This window comes from Morchella importuna (genome assembly GCF_003444635.1).
Source record: "Morchella importuna strain M04M26 chromosome Unknown Morimp01GS001, whole genome shotgun sequence".
Lineage (NCBI taxonomy): Eukaryota > Fungi > Ascomycota > Pezizomycetes > Pezizales > Morchellaceae > Morchella > Morchella importuna.
In genome coordinates this window covers 1,585,489-1,601,142 of record NW_025763398.1, presented here as the reverse complement: position 1 = coordinate 1,601,142, position 15,654 = coordinate 1,585,489, and the positions used below count along the sequence as shown (strand labels likewise).

The 15,654-nt window shown below is 54.0% G+C and overlaps 6 protein-coding genes across 6 annotated transcripts; 2 read left to right on the top strand and 4 right to left on the bottom strand.

Annotated features, from left to right (window-relative positions):
• Positions 1–354: 354 nt before the first annotated feature.
• Positions 355–1,314, bottom strand: LAJ45_00384 (uncharacterized protein; the record flags this gene model as incomplete). Its single annotated transcript, XM_046109985.1, has 3 exons — positions 355–681; positions 1,177–1,202; positions 1,290–1,314. The coding sequence occupies 3 exons, from the start codon at positions 1,312–1,314 to the stop codon at positions 355–357; spliced, it is 378 nt and encodes a 125-aa protein (XP_045976678.1).
• A 1,840-nt stretch (positions 1,315–3,154) lies between these two features.
• LAJ45_00383 (uncharacterized protein) lies at positions 3,155–4,138 on the bottom strand (the record flags this gene model as incomplete). The annotated part of the gene is made up of 4 exons (XM_046109984.1): positions 3,155–3,683; positions 3,798–3,825; positions 3,912–3,927; positions 4,070–4,138. The coding sequence occupies 4 exons, from the start codon at positions 4,136–4,138 to the stop codon at positions 3,155–3,157; spliced, it is 642 nt and encodes a 213-aa protein (XP_045976677.1).
• Positions 4,139–6,384: 2,246 nt separating this feature from the next.
• On the top strand, positions 6,385–6,819 carry LAJ45_00382 (uncharacterized protein; the record flags this gene model as incomplete). Its single annotated transcript, XM_046109983.1, has 1 exon — positions 6,385–6,819. One exon carries the CDS (start codon positions 6,385–6,387, stop codon positions 6,817–6,819), a length of 435 nt encoding a protein of 144 aa, XP_045976676.1.
• A 1,176-nt stretch (positions 6,820–7,995) lies between these two features.
• Positions 7,996–9,781, bottom strand: LAJ45_00381 (uncharacterized protein; the record flags this gene model as incomplete). The annotated part of the gene is made up of 4 exons (XM_046109982.1): positions 7,996–8,277; positions 8,352–8,357; positions 8,408–9,611; positions 9,669–9,781. 4 exons carry the CDS (start codon positions 9,779–9,781, stop codon positions 7,996–7,998), a joined length of 1,605 nt encoding a protein of 534 aa, XP_045976675.1.
• Positions 9,782–10,069: 288 nt separating this feature from the next.
• Positions 10,070–12,358, bottom strand: LAJ45_00380 (uncharacterized protein; the record flags this gene model as incomplete). Its single annotated transcript, XM_046109981.1, has 3 exons — positions 10,070–10,204; positions 10,261–12,145; positions 12,258–12,358. 3 exons carry the CDS (start codon positions 12,356–12,358, stop codon positions 10,070–10,072), a joined length of 2,121 nt encoding a protein of 706 aa, XP_045976674.1.
• Positions 12,359–13,305: 947 nt separating this feature from the next.
• Positions 13,306–14,727, top strand: LAJ45_00379 (uncharacterized protein; the record flags this gene model as incomplete). Its single annotated transcript, XM_046109980.1, has 7 exons — positions 13,306–13,311; positions 13,382–13,435; positions 13,535–13,631; positions 13,719–13,805; positions 13,862–14,408; positions 14,471–14,558; positions 14,638–14,727. The coding sequence occupies 7 exons, from the start codon at positions 13,306–13,308 to the stop codon at positions 14,725–14,727; spliced, it is 969 nt and encodes a 322-aa protein (XP_045976673.1).
• Between the last annotated feature and the right edge of the window lie 927 nt (positions 14,728–15,654).

The following is a 15,654-nucleotide window of genomic DNA, read 5'->3' as shown; positions in this document are numbered from 1 at the left end:
ACACAAAGTGTGCATGAACTCCTTGGATATACCGCCGCTGAGTTGAACGGTGTTCGGAGTCTGTTTGATATTGTTCTTTCAAACGATAGGGATAAGTTATATCGTCTTTCCAGGAGGATACAGGAGGAGATGTCTGAGAGAGGACCAAATTACCTGCCGCCTTTATCATCCCATTCTGTTTACGCGGCCATCCAGAATGTTACTCAAAGTGACATACCATCTGCCATCCAGGGATCAAAGGATCTGCAGGAAACTCTGCATCTGCGTCATCCAGATGGACGCTATCTTCGTACTCGGGTCCAGATAAATCTTGCAAAGACAAGTGTTTTCTTTGTGGTTGTCGTTTTTTCTCTATCAACTGGCATCCCACCTCCACTTCAATTCAACAACCAACCAGCTCCATATCAAAACCAGGAACGAGTTTACACACCGGGCCACTCCATCCCCCGATTTCATCGCCACCATTCGTGGGTCCCTCACAACAGCGGCTTCAAGGCGAGCCTTCAGGCCCACAATCGCCGTACTCGCTCCATCCGCACATGGCCCTGCGCTCACCAATCGATTCACGCCCAAGAACGATGCAATCCGATTTCCCTTCTCTAGCCCAGTACGCCAACGCTTCTGCACCATCTCCAGGGTTCCCTCCTGTCCGGCGACCAGTTTCTCCAGTCTCAACAGGAACTGTATATGAGAATTCGGAGCCCCCAATTAATCTTCAACTGCCACCCTTACAGCTGAAAAGAGTGGAGTCGAATGGGAATGATTGGGATAGGAATCATTTGAATTCCTCAAGCGATAGACGACAATCGGACAGCAGCACACCAAGACGTGAACGGATAGATGTCCATGAGATGCTAGAATGACATTTCATTTCAGACCGCGGTCTCTCAAAGATATTAGTACCGACTGGTCTTCGTTCTGAGTTTTTATTTTTTTCAATTTTTGTCAATCTGGGAAAGGCGCTTAGTGGGTTGTGGTGTTGATATTGTGGCTTTTGGGGTGGGTTTATTAACTTTGGTTGGGAATATTGGGGAAATAGTAGGTGGGCGCTGGGTTTGTGTTGGTTCCTGGGTGAATTGCCTGGGACCGAGAGGAAACAAGGAGAAAGAAGTAGGAAACGAGAACCTACCGGTACGGGAAGAGGTGGATCTTTGCATGGGGTCAGCAGTCACTGACTGAGTTTTCCTTCCCGGGACGCATGCCTACTTTGTCAGCCCCATCCAATCTACGCACGCGGGAGAAATGCCCGAATGGAACTGCGACCGGGAGCACCAAGAGATGAATCTTACAGCGTGACTGGTTGGTGTTGGACATTATTACCAGCCGTAGTAATAAGTCCAGACGAACGAAAACGGGTGCGGTAATAATAGGATATTCGGGACGTGAGCCAGCCTGTCAACCTTGAAAAAGCAACCGGGGAGCAAGGAGATCCCATGCACATATATTTCGACCACAAATGCGTTTCTTCGGAAAGGAGAGAGGGCAGAGGGAAATCATGCGATTGGTGGTAATAGCGGACGGATAGGATCCTGAATATTGTACGATTATAGCGGGAGTTGCTGTTATCGTTTTTGTTCTTTTTCTTTTCTCTGATTTAGTTTTCTCTTGATGTGTTTATTTCCTATTTCACTAGGTCGTTAACCTACAATGGGAATCGGCGATAAAGGGGTTGGGGGTACAAAAGGGAGTGTTAATGGCGAGAGAGAGGGAGGGGTATGATATCGAGGGTACTTTTTTTCTTCGTGTTAAATTATTTCAAGGATTTCCTCAGTTTTACCCAAGTCTTGTATGTTACCGCCAGTTGGCTGAGATTCAACTTTATGGACTGGCTATTATGGGGGTTTAAGGTTATTGTTTCCTTCCATTTTTCTTTCTTTCTTTCTCTTTGTTGGGTTTCTTCTTCTTGTACTTCTTTAAATGGACTTGAATATTTCTCTATCTCTTACCTTTTTTTCCTCTTTCTCGATTTCAAGCATATATGCATCTACTTTCTCATTCTTTCTCCTTTTTCTTTAATCACATTCGCTTCTTTTCTAGTTCTCTTCCTTCTGGGTTGTCTGTATGTATTGTTCTACCGCGCGATGTTGTTGGTAGGTTGTAGGATAAAGGGTGGGGGCGTGGTGGTTCTTGGTACTGGTTCTTGCCATCTGCATGATCGATGCGCAGCCCAGCTTTTTCTTCTTTTTTTGGCTCTTCTTCTTCTGCTTCTTCACAGGGTGAAGACATCTCCTAGGGAATTGGAATACTGGAGTTTTGAATTTTGACACCTTGTGCTTTTTCTCGATCAGTGACGGGGAGGGATCGAATGCTTAAGCTTAAGCATAATTAGGTGCTGGCTAGCTAGCTGGTAGCTATCGTGATTGTCGGGCGCCTGACTGTGTATGTGTATGTGGTAGAGTAAGAAGTAGGGTATGTGGTCGTCACCCGGCCGGCAGTGCGCAGCCTTATTTGGGTCGGCGTAATAAGGACAGTTGCTAAGTTATGTGTTTTCATGTTGTAGTAGCCTCCTACGTATGCAGTACCTAAGGTTGGGGATTATTATTGTCCGGTCCAATAGCATGATGGCTTGACATTGCATACAGAGTGACCCTACGTAAGATGTAGCTACTCTAGATGAGATGGGATGCAGGATGTCCGATGGAGTAGATGAATGGATGGATAGACACATGTTGATACAGCATCTGGTTCAAGTACGTCTTGCATGGTATACAATACGTATATATATGGTCTGATGTCTAATAGCTCTAATGATAGTTTCAGCTGCTGATAAAATGGACAACTGTGCACCCCCCTTGCTTGCTTGCTCATGTTATTGCGATGACATTGGATATGGCGGTTTATTTAAGCTTATTCTAGAGTTGTGATGATGATGAGAAGAGGAGCGGTAGTTTACTTGGGGGGGTTCCCCGCGCACTCATGATATGGCCCGCGCCGCCGCCGCCGACTCTAACTATTGTCTGAAGCGAGAAAGAGAGATGAGAAATAAAAAGGAAAGAGAATACAGGAAGAAGAATACCACGGAAACCCGAACCAGCACGCACAGCAGCAAGAGAGAGCCCAACCAAACCAAAAGACAAAGAAAGAGCGAAAAAAAGCACAAAAGAAGAAGAAACAACCATTACCCCCCATATCCACCCCCTCTTTCCCCGCCAAACTACCCGATCGGCGCCATCTTCTTCTTCTTCTTAGACCTCTCCTTCTCCCCCTTCGTTTTAAAATCCCTCCAGCTATTGATCCTCTGATCCCTCGTCTCCTCCCACGCAACCTCACTCTCCCTCTTCCTTTTTCGCGCATCCATCTCCTCCTCCACCTTTCGCTTCTCGCGGCCCTCCTCGGCCATCTGTGCCTTGAGCTGCTTGCGCTTGCGCAGCTCATTGTCGATCAGCACATGCTTGGTCTTCTCGCGCCACTCGACGGCAAACTCGTCTGTGACGAGCTCCGGGTTGTCGACGGTCCACTTCTTCTCGCGGATCAGCAGCATGCGCGCGTCGGCGATGGCCTCATCCAGCCGCTCGCGCAGCTTCTCGTCCATCAGTACGTCCTGCGCCTTCTTGAGCCGGTCAAAGGCGTCGGGCGCCTGCGGGTTGGACGTCTTGTCCGGATGGATCAGCAGCGAGATGCGCCGGTATTGCGCTTTGATGTCGGATTCGGGCACGCCGGGCTTGAGGTCGAGAATGGCATAGCTGTTGTGGGGCCGGGGGGATGGGTTCGTTAGTTTTCTCTCTGGTGTCGGAGGAGGAGCGTTGTAGTGAGGGAGGGGGAAAGAGGGGGGGGGGGGTAGGAGAGGGGGTTCTTACGCGTCGAGTTTGAAGGCATTTAGGATTCCTGTGGGTGTAACTCTTGTCAGTACTTGCGCTCCAAAGCACTGCTGCAAATGGCCGGTAGGGGGGAGGGAAGTTGGGGGGGCATACGAGATATCTCTGCGTCCTGTTCACCAGCAGCATTAGCAATCCGAACTTATGAAAAGAGGGGCAGAACCTCCTATTCTTCCACCCCTTCTTCCCCGCTGCAATCAGTCACCGCGGGGGAGGAGAGGGGGGGGGGGGGGGAGGGGCGGTATGCTACATACCTTCAAGTATTCAGAAGCCTCCTTATCGAGAGCTGCTAGCACATCTTTATCCTCGTTATCGTCGGCCATGGCTCCTCCTCAGGTGTTTATGCGGTGGTCTATTAGTGGATTACGGGAGGGGAAGCTGGCGCAAATTGTGAATTATGGGGGGGGGGGGGGGAGAACTGAACGTCTCAGCGCGTATGGTCCTCTTGGGTTTAAAGCTCCCGATATCACTTACCGGGTTTCGATTTCCCTCGTAGTCGAATTTGTGATTAGTAAGCAAACAGGTTTTAACTGGACTGCAAGTGTGCTGACAATAACCCTAACCCTGTGAGCATTATTACTGTGTGTATATAGTATAGCCAGCTGGTGTGTGTGGGGGTCAGTTGAATTTGGTGAAGACAAATCAGAAAAAATAATAAGAAACAATGTGTGGTTGGAACAGTGTTTCTGTTTCGGAGGAATTGACCCGTGAAACATCTCATATCGACTTTTCTACGGATGGAATTGAAGCTGTTGCTTCAGATGAGCTGTTTCCTATTTCTGACACTCTTTTTTTTTCGTTGTGCGCACTGCTGGCGCTGCTGCAGGTACGGTATGCGTGTTGCAGGTGCAACTGCAGTTGCAGGTTTGGAGTGCATGAACGAAACAGAAACACAGAATCAGAAATCAGAAACAGAAACATAAAAAAAATGTTCCATTGTGTTTCTTGTAACACTGTGACCTGCAGGATCAGGACCCAGGCTCGGATTAGGATATAGTAGATATGTACATTCATGTATGTTGTAGGTAGTACTCGGGGCGATAGGGCAGGATCGTGCGACAGTGAGAATCTGTGATCTCCGCAAACTTTATATTTTCCCAGGATCGAGCATTTGTGTGTGGGACCCGCAAAGCAATGGCGTGTGTGTGGGTGGGTGCGGAACCTGGTGAGACAGACAGACAAAACGGTAATTGAGCACGTGTGTGGGTTGCTATGATGATGATGATAATGATGATGTGCTCTGCTCTACGAATACACTGTGGGTATGGCCCCGATGCGGTCCAGATGGATGAGCGGTGAGGAGGAGGAGGAGGAGGAGGAGGAGGAGGGAGTGAATTGGCGGTAGGTAGGTGTTGGAGCGAGGTTGAATTGAGAATCCGGTTGAAAAAGTGGAACAGCGATGATGCAGGTGGATACTTGACTGTGTTAATCGATTCGAAATTCGGGAGGGAATATCGGGCGGAGGTTGCTGGGGGGCGCCGATCTAATTATCGCGAGAGGTGTTTCAGTTGTCGGCCGGTCTGGCTGTGCAGAATACATGTCTGCCCTATGTGCTACACTAAAGTCTACATGTAAATCCCCCAGGGGGGAATTCTCTCAAATCGTAATAGGGTATATTAGCACTGTCTTGCGCATGTGGGGCTCAAGCTCGAGCTTGTATGTACAAGGTCTGAGACCGAGTGGATACAGGAGGAGGAAGAGGACGAAGCAAACTCCACTCCGCTGCCAAGGAAGAGCTACATCATGTCGCTAGGTAGAATCCGTACCTGACTGGCCGTTGTTGTCACGTCTGAGCTCAGCACGGTGTCAAGCTGTCGGTCAGTAAAGCAGAGCTTATCTTATCGTGTGGTTGCCTTGGGGCGCGCGCACAAGCAAAATCCAGTGCCCGAGTGACATGCCATGATGCTCCAGTGCTAGCGTTGCGACGTCGCTAGCACAAAAGAGAGGTTACTACATCTGGCAGTAACAGGCTTATCCCCTTGCCCTCCGTCGACCAATCAACCGTGGCCTTTGTCACAGATCTCTGTCCCTGTTTAGGTCGGATCCACCTGTAACCTGTTCTGTACCGAATGACAGTGCTCCCGCGATATTTGGTACTGCAATGTGTGCTGGGGAATTAATAATCAATAAATCAAACAAAAGAGCTCGCGTGGGGGGGAAAACGTTTGGTTTGGTTCATGGATAATCACTCGTGGGAACTAAAGTGGATTCTGGTAATGGATTTCACTTTAAGCTTTGGCTTGGTGTTTGTGGACAGGTGTGTTGATCATCGTGCAAACAGCTGGTACTCACTTAACTTGCCTGAACTCGCACGTATGCTGCTGCAAAGAATTCAATTACACCACAGTCTGAGCCTCCTCCCACATTAACCAGCTGCCCTCCCTACCATTCTTTCAAAACGACATACTTACAACTCCCCACCCCCAACAGGGCCTCCACAATATCTTTCAAGTCAACTCTAGCATCTACATAAAACACACTTCAGATTCTCCACCCCCAACCACTCCTCCCCAAGAACAGAAACAAGAAGAAACATAAGAAACTTTTATAAAACCCCACCAACAACAACATGTGCATCCCCAACAAGATCCACTACTGCTGCGGGCACGAAATGACCGCCTACTCCGCAAACTCCAGCGAGTGCAACTACAAGATCCACACCGAAGCGGTCGACGAAACGACGCACCGCTGGCCCGACAACATCTGCCCGGAGTGCTCCGAGCGGCCCTTCTCCGTCATCGGCGAGAAGCCCGAGATTGTGGAGTGGCTGCAGGGCGTGGTGAAGCACGAGGTGTACAAGAGGCAGCGGGAGGATCAGCAGGAGTCCGGGGTGGAGCGGAGGGGCAGGGGAACGATGACGACGACGACGACGACGACGAGTAATACGGTGGCGACGGCGGCGGCGGCGGCGATGCCGAGGCAGGCGCGCAGGAATAGGAGCCCGTCGAAGGAGCGGAAGAAGAAGTATGAGAGGGGGAATGTGTTTGAGCGGGCGGGCGGTTGAAGGGTGAGCTATTAGGGGTGGATTTATGCGTGTGTGTGTGTGTGGTTCACCGGTGATCGGGCTGGCTAGGTGGGTTGGATAGTCGTCCGCGTGCGTGCTTTTTTTTATATCAAAAACTAGATCGTCTGCTAGCTGCTGCAGCATATCGAGTTACAGATGCGGCGATTAGGAAGCGTTAAGGGATAACTATTCTTTTAGCGGAAGGATGGAGTTTTTCTTTCCTTTTTCCCGTGCGTTTCGGTCGGTCCGAGCAGTTGGGCTTGACTAGTTTGTGCGGTACGTGGTAGAAACGATAGCCAGAACTATGAAATATATGCATATTGAACTTTGAAGACTACGTGAGACTCCATAACGGTGAAAAATCTAGCTGCAAAGCTACATTATGGGTTCGTAGTCAACAGCCAGTATCCGCAACTGTATAGGAACCCAGTTGCACAAGCTTGAAAGTTAGTTCTAGCTTTAAGTGTGTGTGTTTCATGTTCTTACTCTCTACTAGCTTGCCATAGGATTGCGGGTAGATATGTAAATAGTATGTAGAGTTCTTAGCTACATATAGATCCGTTACGTCAAATATCGATAGGTTGATCTATAGTATCTAGTGTAGAAAAAAGTTTATTGCCCTCGTGTTTGCCCTCTTCTTGGTGCTTCTTTTTGGGGGATGGGAGCCTATAACATGTACAATGATCGATTGGAAATCACGTTACGTAGTATTCAAAAAGGTTTTGGGGAGATTTGGTTTTTGCTTTTTCTATATACAGCTAGGCTGATCCGGTCACTGATTGGATGGCGATATTGGCATGGGGGATTGGGAATATGGATGGCTGCTATTACTCCCTGTCTGTGGTGAGTGGTTTACAAGCGTGTGGATTTATTAGTGTGACGGGGCCACGAGAGTCTAGTAGTGACGTTAGTTCTACATGAGTATAATTGGCTCGTGCCCGCCTCCATCCGTGCTGGAAATGATCAGGTTACCGGTTTACGATAAAGTGATCCACAACTTCTACATGTAGATCTATATGCTCTAATAACTCCCGGAAACCAATAAATAAGTGTTCTTCCTCTCGAGCTATTAGACAACCTAATGTATCAAATTAATGCCCAACGACGAACGCTTGGATATCCTATCTATCTACATATCTATATACAAATACTACCCCACACCCCCCATGGCGGGAATCACGACTCCTCCTCCTTCTCCACATTCCTCTTGATCCACTGCTGCGCCCCCAACACGCCGCCGACCCCATGCTCGGCCCTGTCCTCCTCGCCCTCGATGTAGACGTCGTCGTCCATGCTCCACCTCTTGAGTGGCAGCGCAGAGAGCCCCGTTTGCCAGCCGGCGCGGTAGAGCTCGAGACCAGCCCAGGCGATCATGGCGGCGTTGTCGGTGCAGTACTTCATTGGGGGACTACGATCTTGATGTGTTGGTAGCCTTTGCTGGTGAGGTATATCCGCAATCTGCCTCCCCCCACAACCACATTAGCCATATCAACTACTACTAGAGAAAGGGAGGGAAGAGGGGGACAACTCACACATGTCTGAAAAACAGATTCGCCGCCACCCCCCCACTCACCACCACCGTCCCCACCCCCCTCCTCTCCCCCTCCCCCATCGCCTCCAACCCCAGCACCAGCCGCGCAGCAACATGCTCAAACGCCAACACCATCACCTTCCTCCCCAGCGCCCTCCTCTCCCCCTCCCCAATCTCTACACCCCCCAACTCCTTCTTCCGCCGCTTCAAACACCGCTCAACACTGCTCCCCAGCCCGCTAAAGCTATACTCTAGCCGCCGCATCGCCGGCCCCGTCTTTGACAGCGGCGCCGACAGCTCCCAGCCATACTCTTCCGCCTCCGCCTTGTCCTCTGCGGCCCGCGCCTTGCCGCCGGGAAGCGTATACCGGTATCCGTACCGGCACTCGCTGCCCTCGCGCGCGGGGAAGCAGAAGTCTTCGAGGGCAGCGCCGTAGGCGACGCTGTTGCCGTGGGTGGCGAGGACATTGGCGGGCACGAGTCGGCGGGCGCATTTGTCGAGCATGTCGCCGAGTGCAATGTCGATCGTGTCGACGAGGACGTTGTGCGAGGTGAGGGAGCGGCTGTGAACGACTTGGGTGTGACCGCCGGAGACGAGGAGCGTGAGGAAGGGGAATTGGGGGGCTTCGGTGGGGGTGGGTTGTTGGATTATTTGGTTTTTTTTGAGGGGGGTGGTGATTTCGAGGATGGGTTCGAGGGTGGAGGTGGAGGTGGAGGTGGAGGTGGAGGTGGAGGCCGCAATGGGGCTTTCGGGGGCGGGGGCGGGGGCGGGTGAGGAGGGCGTGGAGACTACCTGGGTGCTCTCGGTGGTGGCGGTGGACTCTTCAGCGCTCTCGGGGGCTACATCACCCGCACCCGCACCCGCACCCGCACCCTCCCCCCTCTCCGCCGCCGCCCTCTCCACCGCCGCTGCATTTAGCGCCACCACAAGCCTCGGCGTCAGCGTATGCGCCAACATATGATTCACACCCACCAGCGGCACGCCCCACGCCACAGCCAACCCCTTCGCCGTATCCAGCCCGATCGACAGCGCCGTCGGCATGCCCGGCCCCCGCGTCACGGCCACAAAGTCGGGCTTCTTGTGGCCGAGCTGTGCGATGACGGCCGCGAGGAGGGGCGCGAGGTGCGTGGCGTGCGAGACGGTCGAGACGAGCGGGTGGATGCCGCCGTAGATGCGGTTGGGGGAGGTGACGGTTTGGTGGGCGAGGAGGGTGGCGGTGTGCGGGGTGGGGGAGGTGAGGAGGGCGATGGAGGTGTCGTCGCTGTGGTGGGTGGGTTAGTGAGAGGAGGAGGGGAGGGGGGGGGGAGGGGGGGGGTACCAGGAGGTTTCGATGGCGAGGACGGTGAGGAGGCGGCGCTGGGGGGGGAGAGGGCGGCGGAGGGTGTAGGTAGGGGGAAGGCGGAGGAGGGGGAGAGGGAGGCGGGGCGGCATTGTGGTTGTGAGCGGAGGGGGGTAATGATTGTGGGGGTAATGATTGGGCGGTAATGATTGTGGCGGTAATGATTGTATGGCGGGATTTCTGTGGTGTTTGTCTGCAGGGTTGCGAACAAGCCTTTTTGGAGCCGCGCCAAGCAGGGCTAGCTACACGCCCAGTCACAGGTCATCACTCGCACGCAACACACACACAAGGTACATAGTCATGCAATCATTTCCATCAACAACCTATCCATCTACCAACACTCTAAAAAAACAATAAAAGAATGAAAAACTCCCAACTATCTAAACATCCCCCACCAAATTCCCCAAATCCAGCCTCATCAGCAACCTATCAATCTTTCCCCCCTCCCTCTCCGCCTCCCCCTCCCCTGCCCCCGCCACCCCCGCCGCGAAGAAATCCCGCTCCTCATCCATCGTCTGCAGCCTGGCCACCAGCCGCCCAGCAGCGTCCTCACGTCGCCGCACAGCCTCACCGCGAAGCCCTCCGCGCCCTCGCCCTCCACCTCGCGCTTCAGGTCCGCGCTCTCGTGCCGGCGGAGCAGCGCCTCGATGGCCGACGCGAGCCCGTCGCACGCGATGAGGAAGCGCTTGAGCAGCGGCGCGAAGACGCCGTCGGCGAGGAAGAGCCCGCGCCGCAGGCGCATGAGGTAGAGTTGGTGGGCGCGCATGAGGGATTCGGGGTCTTGCTGCTTCTTGGTGGTGTCGGTGTGGGGGGTTTCTTTCTCCACTGCCGCTGCCGCTGCGCTGCCACTGTCCATCCAGATATCATGCTCCGCCATCTCCACATCGTCATCCTCCTCCTCGTCCTCCGCAACAGGCCCATCCTCAACGCCGTCCCCAAGCACCACCAACAGCCTCCCAAACTCACCCGCGATCACCTCCCCCTGCCAATACTCCACCACAGTCTCCAGAAAAAACACCGCCAGGCTCGCCGTCGCCCACACCCCCCTCTCGGCCCTCTCCCTCCTCTTTAGCACCGCGCGCATCGCCCCGACCGCCCTCACCGGCCGCCGGCTCCGCCACAGCCCCTGCAGCCGCAGCTGCGTCTTGCGCACAGAAACAAGATACGCAAACAGCCCATCATACACCTCCAGATCCCCCGCCTGCAGAAACAGCTCCAGCGGCCACGTCAGGTGGAAGTTCAGCGCCACCCCCACGCCCACCAGATGGCTCTTGAAGCTGTCCGCCGTCCCGCTGCTGCCCCCCGCGGCGGAAAGAGAGAGATACAGCAGGTCCCGCGCGGTATCTAGCCGCTCGTCCACCGCCTCCTCGCCCACCAGACCCGCGAGCACCCCCCATGTGCGTGTTAAGATGGCGGACACCTCGCCCTCTTTGACGACCATGCTGGGCGCGGGGGCGGCTGCGCGCCGCCACCGGTTGCGCACGCCCTCGCTGCTCTGGTGGATCAGTGCCACGGCGAACTCGCCGCGGCCGAGGAGGAAGAACTCGCGTAGCACGTGGACGATGTCGATGATGCGCGCGGCGGGGAGGAGGGTTTGGAGTGTGTGCCGGCTGAGCGAGAGGCGGATGGCGGCGATGGAGGTGTGCAGCGTGTGGGGGTTGAGCGGGGAGGTGAGGGCACGCAGGTGTGCGAGGTGGCTGGGGAGGAGGGACATCTCCGGGGATGCGGTGGTGGCGGTGGTTGTAGTGGCGGTGGTGTCGGCGGTGGTGCCGCGCAGGCGGATGATGGAGAGGGCGCGGCCAATGAACAGGATCGAGGACGCAGTCTCGGGGCGGAGGAAGCCCGGCAGGTGCGTGGGCTTAAGGGTATACTCCTTCAGCGCCCCTGCGGCGGCAGCGCCCCCAGCACCGTCTTCATCCGCCGCTGCCGCGTCGGCCTGCTGCTGTGCCCCGGCGTCGCTCTCGGCGATGAAGAAGTCTGCGCCGGCGCCCCACGCGCTCGTCGGCAGACGCCCATACAGCACCCACGACGCCACCTCGCGCAGCCACGCCGTCTCGGCCACCTTCAGCAGGTGCAGCGCCACGGCCTCCAGCGTGGGGAAGCCCGTGTGGATGTCGGCGCGCAGGCGGTCAATGATGGTTGCGCCATTGAGGCGCTTGGATAGGACTGTGGTTGTCAGCCCGTGGAGGTAGTGCAGCGTGCGCTCCCACCCCTCGAAGCCGCTGAGAACCTTGGCGAGGGAGACGATGTCGTATGTGCCCGAGGTGTTGTGGTGCGCGAGGATGCTGCGCTCGACGGTGAGGATCTGCGTGCGGAAGGCGTGGAGGTGGTGGGTTTCGATGCCGCTGGCGACGGCGCGGGCGATGGTGCTTGGGTGTGTGCTGGTGATCTTGGTGCAGGAGATGCGGAGGGCGATGTGCAGGTGGCCTAGTGAGGAGAGGGAGGTTAGGATTGCTCTGGAGAGGTCGGGGGCGCGCGGGGGAGTGGGGGTTAGTGAGTGATATGCTATGAAGGGGGAGGAGACTAGCTAGTAGCTAGCACTAGACTGGGGAGAGATGTGGGGGGTACCTTTCTGACGGCGAGACGAGGGGGAAGTCGGGTGGGAGGCCGTCGGGGGTCAGGATGGGCGAGGTGTGCCCAGAGAGGAGCAGAAACAGTTCGTGCAGCATTGTGGGAGTGGGGAGATGAGGTTGGTCGTGATATTGGGTGGAGGTTTGGGCCAATTGGAGAGACGCGTTGAGTGCTCAGGGCTAGGGGTGTGTGTAGGGTGTGTGGGTTAGGGTTGTGGTGCTGTGTGATGTCCACGGAGAACAAAGAACTGTAAGCACAGCTTTTGGGGGAGGGGGGGGCGAGTGCAGCGGTGAGGTGAGGTGAGGGGCTTGCATGGCGAGAGCTGCAGGAACAAGGTCTCTGTCTCCTGTGTGATAATTGATATGCCTGGTGGGATTGCTCTCTTACTCTACTATTACCACTGCTAGCTAGCTGTCTAAAAAAGTGTGCATTCGATCATTGGATGAGGGGTAATGATTGGAATGCGAACCAACCCGGCAGAGTGATGGGAACTCAACTCTCGACTCGATTACTCTACACACCCAACACTGCACCACCACCAATTACTAATCCCCCCCGTTTTCATATCCAAATGCTCAATCATCCCTCTGCATGGCTGTTGTAAAACTTACTTAATAACGCCCATCAATCCCCCATCATCACATCTCATATCATGACAAGCCGCATCCACGCACTTACAAACCGCCGCGCTGCCCCCGTCGGCGGGCATTACCAATGCTTGTGGCCCATTACAAATCAGTGCACTAGCTAGAATGATCCCTACCCTACCCACCATGCACTAAAGAGGATTAAGCTACATGCCGGCCCCCAATTACATCATTGGCCCTGCCAGTACTGAGATGGATAGATAGTAATTAACATTCCTCCCACCCCGCATTCCACCCACTTGGATTGTGGATATAAGATGGCCGTCAGAGCATCGCTGTTCTCACCACTGCTGCTCACTACCTTCCGTCTCGTTTCTCGTCCTACGCATATACGGCCACTGCAAGTACAGCTACAGCTACGACGAACACAGCACACAAAGTATCGACAGCTCTCAATCATGACTGTATACCCCCCCCTCTTACCCTGGGTCTCTACACCCCATAGTTCATAGAACTAACAACTAGGACTTGCAGACTAAATTGACGGACTGGGCCGACAAAGCAACCGGCGAATTCAACCGCAAGCCCGTATTACCCCCCCCCCCTCTCGATCCCACCCACCCTCCCTCCATCCCTACCATTACTCCCCATACCACAGAAAGCTAACAGCCAGTCCGAAATGCAAAGTCCGTCTTCAGAAACTTCGTCTCCCGCGACCCCGGCGCGCAGTTCCCGCCCGAGAAGAACCGCTACCACCTCTTCGTCAGCTATGCCTGTCCCTGGGGTTCGTCTACTCCAATTCACTACTCCACGTACACCGCGGGGGATTGAATTTTAATTGATGCTAACTACGCTCACACGCTACATACAGCCCACCGCACCCTCATCGTCCGCCAGCTCAAGGGCCTCGAGGACGTCATCAGCTTCTCCACCGTGCACTGGCACATGAAGCAAGGCGGTATCTTCCCCCCCCCCCTTCTCCTCCCTCCCACCACTAACACCCGCGCTCCGCAGGCTGGCATTTCGCCACCCCCGACGAAGCCAGCGCAGAGATGGCCACCGCGCCCGAACCCGTGGTAGGCGCCTCCTTCCTGCGCGACATCTACCACCGCGTCAACCCGGACTACAGCGGCCGCTACACCGTGCCCGTGCTGTGGGACACGAAGAACAACGCCATCGTCAGCAACGAGAGCAGCGAGATCATACGCATGTTTTATGAGGAGTTTGACGAGTTTGTGTCTGAGGACAAGAAGGGGGGGTGGCTGCTGCCAGAGGCGAAGAGGGCGGAGATTGATGCGATGAACGAGTGGGTGTACGACACGGTGAACAACGGGGTGTACAAAGCGGGCTTTGCGACGTCGCAGGGGGCGTATGAAAGTGCGGTGGGGGCGCTGTTTGAGTCGTTGGGGCGCCTGGAGGGGATCCTTGCGGGATCGGGGGGGAGGTATTTGTTGGGGAGTGAGATGACGGAGGTGGATGTGAGGCTGTTTACGACGGTTGTGAGGTTTGATCCGGTGTATGTGCAGCATTTTAAGTGTAATGTCGGCATGATTAGACATGAGTATGTTGCCCCCCCCGGGGCTTTTTGGGAAATGTGGGAGCTGGGAACTGATGGTGTGTAAGTTATCCGGCGATTCATAAGTGGCTAAGACACTTGTATTGGGATATTCCGGCGTTTAAGGATACGACGAACTTTGAGCATATCAAGAAGGTGGGTTTTTTGTGTTTCTCTCTCTCCCTCACTCTCTCTCTGTGTGGTTTATATGCTGATGGTCTGGGTACTGGTGTAGCATTATACGAAGTCGCACACGCAGATCAACCCCCATAGCATCACGCCCGTGGGGCCGCTGCCGGATATAGTGCCAAAGGATAAGGAGTAGAGTAGTCGTGCATGGTGTATCACTCGACCCGGGAGGGTTCGTTGTATGTGGTAACTGGTTCTAGCTAGTTGCGGAGTCGGGAAGGAACTATGGATTGGCTGGCTGAGTAATTCAATAAATTATACTGAAAGTGTGTGCGTAGTAGTCGGTGGTGAAGTAATGGGTAAGGAGAGAAATGTTTCCGATACTAGTAAACTGTAGTGGCGGCAGTGAGGTAGATGGGCTTGTCGAGTAGCGCTAGGCAGTGCCATACATGAAACTCAAAGAGATACATACATCAATACTGGTCTTTCTCTGCTGGTGAATCTAAAAGTAAGTAGATACAAGCACTATCAAGTGACATTGATGTGTAAGTAGAGCCTGCAACCTGGATCAGGGTCAAAAGCGCCACTTTAAGTGTGAAGGTTCGATATCCTAGCGGGAGGAAGCAGCGAGGTCTTAGGTAAAGTGGTATATGACTTTGGGGTAGAGATATTGCAGGTGAGAGCAATTGTGTGGTTTATGGTTGGTGACAGCCGCAGGGTTGATGGTTATGGGTTCAGAGACAAGATCGTAACGATTACGGTGCCTGAAAGTAGGCTAGAGTTGTTTTCCTCAAAAACCACATGTATGTAAAGTATTCAAGTAGTTAACTTTGTTTTCAGTGCCAGTAAAACGGCACCAGCTACCACTAGAAGCCTATTTGATGCTGCGATCAAATAGGCCCGAAGCTTCCGGCTAGCTTTATACTTGCTTCGAGCTGATGAGTTGGGTCGAGTGATATCATATGATCGACAGAGAGAACGATTCGGGATGCTATACTGAGGCCTAATACTACGGTTAAGGAATCGAGTATGGATCTAGGACTCTTGAGCCTGATTATACACGGACAGGTTGGGCGTGTTCAAAGAGAAGTCACGAGTGGGCTGCGGGCAGTCATCATCAACC